Raw genomic sequence first — 8,053 nt, 5'->3', positions numbered from 1 at the left:
CTCTTAGGTTCCACGAGAGCAGGGGGAGGAGGCGTCCGGCAACACACTGATGGCCCAGTGTGCACCTGCGATCAGCGCTGCTGGCGGCGCGCCGGGAAGAGGAACAGTGGAGCTTTCACGAGGAGGAGGAGGTACGTATATGGGTCTCAGAGGGGCACTGTCACTTTTTTTTTTTTAGGATTAGATGTACGCCTGCTTAATGGAAAACAACTGATAGGGGAATCTCCCTTGAATGCGCATAAAGATGTTCAGATGTCGCTCTTATCTCTTATTACAATTCTTGGTTCCCAACCTTTCATGCCACATTTTCATATATTAATGTCACCATGGTCTTGATTCCTCTGTCTTAATAAAATCTTTTTGAACCATAAACGAAGGCCGGCACTGATCAGACCATATTTTATTAGTAATTAATGCAGTAGTGCAAGTAATTCCAAAAGGTTCAGTTTCTTTTGCTTGCACTTGTATGATCTACTACATGTGCCACCAATGACGAGCCGCCATGGATTCATTAAAAGCATAAGACATATGGATATGTGTAAAGGTCTTACAATCAATCCCAAAATGGTTGCGTCCAATGATGACATGATCGGTGAAGCAGTATTAGACGTTCCGTGAGATGAAAGTGGTGCGGCCCAATATAAATGACCTCTGTGACTGGCGAAAACATGGGGATAATGGAGTAATTACATCCTTTCCATCTATTCACTGTCTCAATAAACAAGCTCAGAGCCGGAGGACAACACAATGAATAATGAATGATGCCTGGCACTCGGGGAGGCGATATCATCACCGATGTGTGGGCGGCCATATTGGTTTCCAGTGAGAGTAAATAGCTTCTCTAAGCTTCAGGTATTTCTTTTCCTTTTAAAGAGAGTCTGTCAGTAAGTTCAAGTGGCCTGAACTACGGACGGCATGAGCCCGGGACAGACATGTACAGTACGCCCCCATGTAGGTCTTATTCTGAAGCAATTAATATCATCATTTATATTTATTTATTGTGCTTCCACTAGACAGATTTATTTGGTGATGCACAGGCGCACCTCCGCTCCATGGAGGGGGGTGCACATCATAAGCGATGCCTACACAAACGGGCAGACATGTATGTGATTATTAAGAGCAGTGGAGGGGAAGGGGGTGCACATCATAAGCTATGCCTACCCAAACAGGCAGATACGTGAGGGCAGACATCGTACATCGTTGCCACATGTATGCGATTATTAAGTGCGGCGGAGGGGAGGGGGTGCACATCACAGGCTAGGCCTCCCCAAATGGACAGACACAAGAGGGCAGACATCGTTGCCACACATATGCGATTATTAAGTGGCGGAGGGGAGCGCTGTGCACATCATATGATAGGCCTCCCCAAACAGACAGACACGTGAGGGGAGGCCTATTACAAAGAGAGTAGATGGAGGGGGGACATGATGGAAACCTTTACATATATTACAAAGAGAGAAGGGAGAGGGGGACATGATGGAAACCTTTATATGTTACATGAGGGAAGAATGGAGAGGGGGACATGGTGGAAACCTTTATATATGTTACAGGAGGAGAGAAGAGAGAGGGGGACACGATGGGAACCTTTATATATGTTACAGGAGAAGAGAAGGGAGAGGAGGACATGATGGAAACCTTTATATATGTTACAGGAGGAGAGAAGGTAGAGGGGGAACATGATGGAAACCTTTATATATGTTACAGGAGGAGAGAAGGCAGAGGGGGAACATGATGGAAACCTTTATATATGTTACAGGAGGAGAGAGGGTAGAGGGGGAACATGATGGAAACTTGTGTATATGTTACAGGAGGAGAGAAGGGAGAGAAGGACATGATTGAAACTTTTACAAATATTACAGGAGGAGAGAAGGTACATGATGGAAACCTTTATATATATTGCAAAAAAAAAGGTATAGGGGGGACAGGATGGAAACATTTGTATATATCACAGGAAGAGAGACATAATGGAAACCTTTATATATATATATTACAAGAGGAGAGAAGAGGGACATGATGGAAACCTTTATATATATTATATATATTTCCATCTCTCTTTCTCTGATTATATATATGCGCTGCGGAATATGTTGGCGCTATACAAATTAAGTTTATTATGATTATGTGTGTATATATATATATATATATATATATATATATAAAATCAGACACACGCACATATAATTACAAAGAGAGAAGGGAGAGGAAGGCATGATGGAAACTTTTATATATGTTACGTGAGGAAAGAAGGGAATGGGTCCTTCCCTCATATAACATATATAAAGGTTTCCATCATGTCCCCCTCTCTCTTCTCTCCCCCTGTAACATATATAAAGGTTTCCATCATGTCCCCCTCTCTCTTCTCTCCCCCTGTAACATATATAAAGGTTTCCATCATGTCCTCCTCTCCCTTCTCTCCCCCTGTAACATATATAAAGGTTTCCATCATGTCTCCCTCTCCCTTCTTCCCTCCTGTAACATATATACAGGTTTCTATCAGGTCCACCCTCTACCTTCTGTCTTTGTAATCATGCCTTCTTCTCCCTTCTCTCTTTCTCTAATTTTATATATATATAATTACAAAGAGAGAAGGGAGAAGAAGGCATGATGGAAACTTTTATATATGCTACATAAAGAATGAAGGGAGAGGGTGGGCACGATGGAAACCTACCTTATATATGTTACAGGGGGAGAGAAGAGAGAGGGGGAACATGATGGAGACCTTTATATATCTTACAGGAGGAAGAAGGGAGAGGAGGACATGATGGAGAACTTTATATATGTTACAGGAGGAAGAAGGGAGTGGGGGACATGATGGAGACCTTTATATATCTAACAGAAGAAGAGAAGGGAGAGGAGGGACATAATGGAAATATGCATATATGTTACAGGAGGAGAGAAGGGAGAGGGGGACATAGTGGAAACCTATATATTACAGGAAGAGAGAACAGAGTGGATGACATGATGGAAATCTTATTTCTTATTATTAGTAGTATATGCTTGGTGCAAACTTCCAGTAGACGTGGTTGGAAAATCAACAGTAAATGTTAAAGTGACCCTCCAGTCCGGACAAAGATAGGTGAACCGCTTCTCTGACTACCTGATGCCCACTCTACATTGGTATGCATTAATAGTCCAAGACATTACACGCTGCTCTGACTGGCCAGCCCTGCTCATGGAAGCAACACTGCCCGACCAAAGCAGCAAGTATTGTCTTAGACTAATGATGCGTATGAAGCCGATGCAGCCATCTTTGTTTGTCCAGGTGCATAGGGTTGCTTTAAAGGGGTTTTCCAGTGAAATACTACTGATGGCCCGTCATCAGGATAGGTCATCAATAGTTGATCGCCCAGGGTCTGCTGCTCAGGATCCCGACCGATCAGCTGAATGGGCACATGCGGTCAGCGCTGCAATAACATAGAGGTCAGTACAGATGCCTCTGCGCCGACCTCCTTATAGTGGCCAAGGCTTGTAACTGCAGGCATGGTGCTAATTGATTTGAATGAAAGCCGTGCTTGTAGTTACAAGCGTCGCTCACTACGCGGAGGCTTCCACGCTGATCTGCGTTATTGTGGCGCTCATAACATGCGCCCGACTCAGCTGATTGGTCGGTGTCCCGAGCGGCGCACCCCTATCATCAGGATAGGTCATCAATAGTTGATCGGCTAGGGTCCGCCGCTCGGGACCCCGTCTGATCAACTATTGATGACAGGTTATCAATAGTATGTCACTGGAAAACCCCTTTAACTTTTCCTACCCCCTTATACAAACTGTAAGAAAATAATGCCATATACTGCCCATATAATATTAGTATAACGTATATACACATAACTGCCACAAATAATGCTGCAATACAATGGGAAGACCCAGCACATAACACTCTTAAAATAGTCCCACACAAAGCCCAAACATTGCAAAATAACGCTCAGAATATCACACAATGGCTGCCCAGTGCAGAATGTGCAATCCCCTTCCCTTCACTACTGACTAAATACAATCTAAACACAACACTATGACAAACTTCAGTAAGTTTGTTTCCTGTCGCGACCCGTTGAACGTCATCGCAACCTTCAGGATGCTAGGAATGCTGGGAAACGTAGTTCCGTCTGTCACTCTGCACTTAGTTTTACGACGATCGCGAAAAGCTTCCGGACTACGACTTCCATAATGCAATGCTGCAGCTGTCAAACCGGCCGGGCAGCTGTCACATGACCTACAGGAGACGGCTGCTGAGAGGGGCCAATTTTAGGCAGAATATTGGGGAACGAGCCTGGTTTGTGTGACAAGCAGAGAGGGCAGCGCCCGGCCGGAGACATGCAGAAGATTAAGAGCCTCATGAGCCGTCAGGTGAGTGCAGACTGTGATCAGAAGTGTCTTCGGGTGAGGAGCTGGAGGCTTCACTCTGCAGAGGCCTGAGGATGGCTGCAGCTGCTGTGGAGGGATGTCACTTCTGCTGCCTCCATCTATGTGATAATGGAACCTGTTCTGTTCTTGCTGTGATGATAATTACGCCCTGAGCTTGGGTTGCTGCACAGCTGCTTATCTAAGCAAGAGGAGATGCAGTGTAAAGCATCAGGGAGCGGCAGAGCAGCAGCCTTAGGGCAGCACACACCAGCGCAATTTCATCGCGTAATGCGGGGCGAATAGAGTCCATGAAAGTACGTTGATGCACTCACACTAGTGCTGGTATGCGCAGTGCAAAATCGCAACCCTATGCAGCGATATGCCTTCTCACAAGCAGCATTTTGCACATACGCTCGTGTAAGCGGGCCCTTAGGGTTAACTAATGCGACCGTGATTTTGGCGCGTGATGCATGGCAGCGTGACACACGGTGAATGGAGTCAATGAAAGTACAAGGACTTTCATTGATACATTCACATTGACCGGAGATTAGAGGTCCTGAATGGCGCCCCCTGTGGTGAGATCTCAGGATGCCCTCCAGGTGTCATGGTGGCCCCCTGAGCTGCCATGTGATCAGCCTATTAAGACATGCCTGTGTCCACGGGCGGATTGGATTCTGCATGCAGGAGCCCGCAGTGGAATCTGACCCTGCCCATGTCCGAGGACCCTGCTTACCCGTCCAGGTCTTCATGCAAATCAAATCTGCATGCCTTATTTGAGCTGCGGACGCCCCAATTTAAGTCCGCCTATAGATATTGGGCCTTACAGACAGTATGAGATTTTTGGAAGTGCGAAACAAAATCACCCGACTCTTTGGTAAATAGAAGAAAACTAAATGAAAAGGCAAAAAGTGTCTGTGTTATTTTGGGTTTAAAGGGGTTTTCGAAGTTAGCCAAAAAATGGGGAAGAGCAGGAAACAGTTAAAAGTAGCAAATTCTGTCCTATCCCAGCCTCCCACAGGTCCAGCGCTGCTGCTGCTTCCATCCTCCTTGCCGGTCTATGTTAACATTGGCTGCAGCGTTGATGTTCTGTATACACATGTGACTACTGTACCCAATTGCCGGCTTTAATGACCTACAGCTCGAGACTGCTGAGGCCAGCGATTGGCTGTAGTGGTCACATGTGTATACAGAACATCACTGCTGTAGCCAATGGAAGGACGGGAGCTGCGGTGCAGGATCATCAGGCGAACAGAGCGATGAATATGAGTTAGCTTGTTTTTAACGGTTTCTTGTCCTTTTTCCAATTTTTACCTAACTTGGAAAAGTTCTTTAATCAATATCCACATTTTATAATGGGGTCATAGAATCATAGAATGGTAGAGTTGGATGGGACCTCCAGGGTCATCGGGTCCAACCCCCTGCTCAGTGCAGGATTTACTAAATCATCCCAGACAGATATCTGTCCAGCCTTTGTTTGAACACTTCCATTGAAGGATAACTCGCCACCTCCCATGGCAACCTGTTCCACTCATTGATCACCCTCACAGTCTAATATCTCATTTGTATCTCCTCCCTTTCAGTTTCATCCCATTGCTTCTTGTCTTTCCTTGTGCAGATGAGAACAGGGCTGATCCCTCTGCACTGTGACAACCCCTCAGATATTTGTAGACCGCTATTAAGTCTCCTCTCAGCCTTCTTTTTTGCAAGCTAAACATTCCCAGATCCTTTAACCGTTCCTCATAGGACATGATTTGCAGACCGCTCACCATCTTGGTAGCTCTTCTCTGAACTTGCTCCAGTTTGTCTATATCTTTTTTAAAGTGGGGTGCCCAGAACTGGACACAGTATTCCAGATGAAGTCTGACTAGGGAAGAGTAGAGGGGGATAATGACCTCACGTGATCGAGACTCTATGCTTCTCTTAAAGGGGTTGTCCCGCGGCAGCAAGTGGGTCTATACACTTCTGTATGGCCATAATAATGCACTTTGTAATATACATTGTGCATTAATTATGAGCCATACAGAAGTTATAAAAAGTTTTTTACTTACCTGCTCCGTTGCTGGCGTCCTCGTTCCCATGGTGCCGACTAATTTTCGCCCTCCGATGGCCAAATTAGCCGCGCTTGCGCAGTCCGGGTCTTCTGTAGTCTTCTATGGAGCCGCTCGTGCCAGAGAGCGGCTCCGTGTAGCTCCGCCCCGTCACGTGCCGATTCCAGCCAATCAGGAGGCTGGAATCGGCAGTGGACCGCACAGAAGAGCTGCGGTCCACGAAGACAGAGGATCCCGGCGGCCATCTTCAGCGGTAAGTATTGAAGTCACCGGAGCGCGGGGATTAAGGTAAGCGCTCCGGTAAGCTTCCTTTACTTCCCTGCATCGGGGTTGTCTCGCGCCGAACGGGGGGGGGTTTGAAAAAAAAAAAAACCCGTTTCGGCGCGGGACAACCCCTTTAATACATCTCAGAATTGTGTTTGCCTTTTTGACTGCTGCATCACATTGTTGACTCATGTTCAGTCTGTGTTCTATTATTATTATACCCAAGTCATTTTCACTTTTGTTGCTGCTTAGCCCAATTCCTCCCATTCTCTATGTGCTTTTTTTCATTTTTCTTGCCCAGATGTAGGACTTTGCATTTCTCCTTGTTAAATACCATTCTGTTAGTCGCTGCCCACTGTTCAAGCTTTTCTAGATCTTTTTGAATCCTCTCTCATCCCTAGTGTTAGCTATCCCTCCTAGCTTTGTGTCATTTGCAAACCTGATCAGTTTCCCATCAATTTCCTCCTCCAGATCATTTATAAAAATGTTGAACAACATTGGGCCTAGGACAGAGCCTTGTGGTACCCCGCTTAATACATTCTTCCACTTGGATGTGCAGCCATTTATGACCACTCTTTGAGTACGATCAGTCAGCCAGTTGTGAATCCACATAACAGTTGCCTTGTCAATCCCATATTTGGTCATTTTTCCAATAAGGATGGTATGAGATACTTTGTCAAATGCTTTACTAAAGTCAAGATATACTATATCTACCGCATTTTCCTGATCAACCCAGTGGGTGATTCTGTCATAGAAGGAAATTAGATTTGTCTGGCATGACTTGTTTGTTACAAACCCATGCTGGCTCTGGTTAATTACTTCATTTTTATCCAACTACTTGCATACATTCTGTTTTAATAATCTGTTCACAAATCTTTCCCGGTATAGAAGTCAGGCTCACAGGCCTGTAGTTTCCTGGATCCACCTTCTTCTGTTTTTTTTGAAAATGGGGACAACATTTGCCCTTTTCCAATCTTCTGGGACTTCTCCTGTTCTCCAGGAATTTTCAAAGATTATGGTGAATGCTTCAGAAATTCTTCCGCTGCTTCCTTTAGTATCCTAGGATGTAATTCATCTGGACCTTAAGACTTGAATTCCTTTAAGTTAGCTAAGTGTTCCCTCACCATCTCTCTGTAAATCCTGCATTCTTTTATTCCCCCAATAGCACAGGGAAGATCAGCTGACGTTACATCTATTTTCTGAGAGAAAACAGATTTGAAATTGAATTGTGGATAAGCTGTGGATTCCGCGAAAAAGCAGGGCATTAAAAATACAAAAAAAACAAAGCTCCACTGCGCATGTGTGGCGGCCCGACAGTCAATGCTTCCACACACATCCATAGTGAAGAAAATAGAAGACCTGGACAGGCACACAGAAGACCCGGATGGGTATGCAGTGTC

At 45.3% G+C, this 8,053-nt stretch overlaps 1 protein-coding gene across 2 annotated transcripts in view; it reads left to right on the top strand.

Annotated features, from left to right (window-relative positions):
* The first annotated feature begins 4,199 nt into the window (after nucleotides 1–4,199).
* Nucleotides 4,200–8,053, top strand: part of VPS50 (VPS50 subunit of EARP/GARPII complex) — a 185,871-nt gene continuing 182,017 nt past the window's right edge. For both annotated transcript variants that reach the window (XM_066585550.1, XM_066585549.1), the window contains exon 1: nucleotides 4,200–4,344. In XM_066585550.1, coding sequence (XP_066441647.1) covers nucleotides 4,312–4,344 — 33 coding nt within the window. In that variant the 5' untranslated portion in view covers nucleotides 4,200–4,311. The remainder of the gene's footprint in view (nucleotides 4,345–8,053) is intronic.

This window comes from Eleutherodactylus coqui, chromosome 12 (genome assembly GCF_035609145.1).
Source record: "Eleutherodactylus coqui strain aEleCoq1 chromosome 12, aEleCoq1.hap1, whole genome shotgun sequence".
Lineage (NCBI taxonomy): Eukaryota > Metazoa > Chordata > Amphibia > Anura > Eleutherodactylidae > Eleutherodactylus > Eleutherodactylus coqui.
The sequence above is the reverse complement of the archived record's forward strand: the minus strand, read 5'-3'. Positions and strand labels throughout refer to the sequence as shown.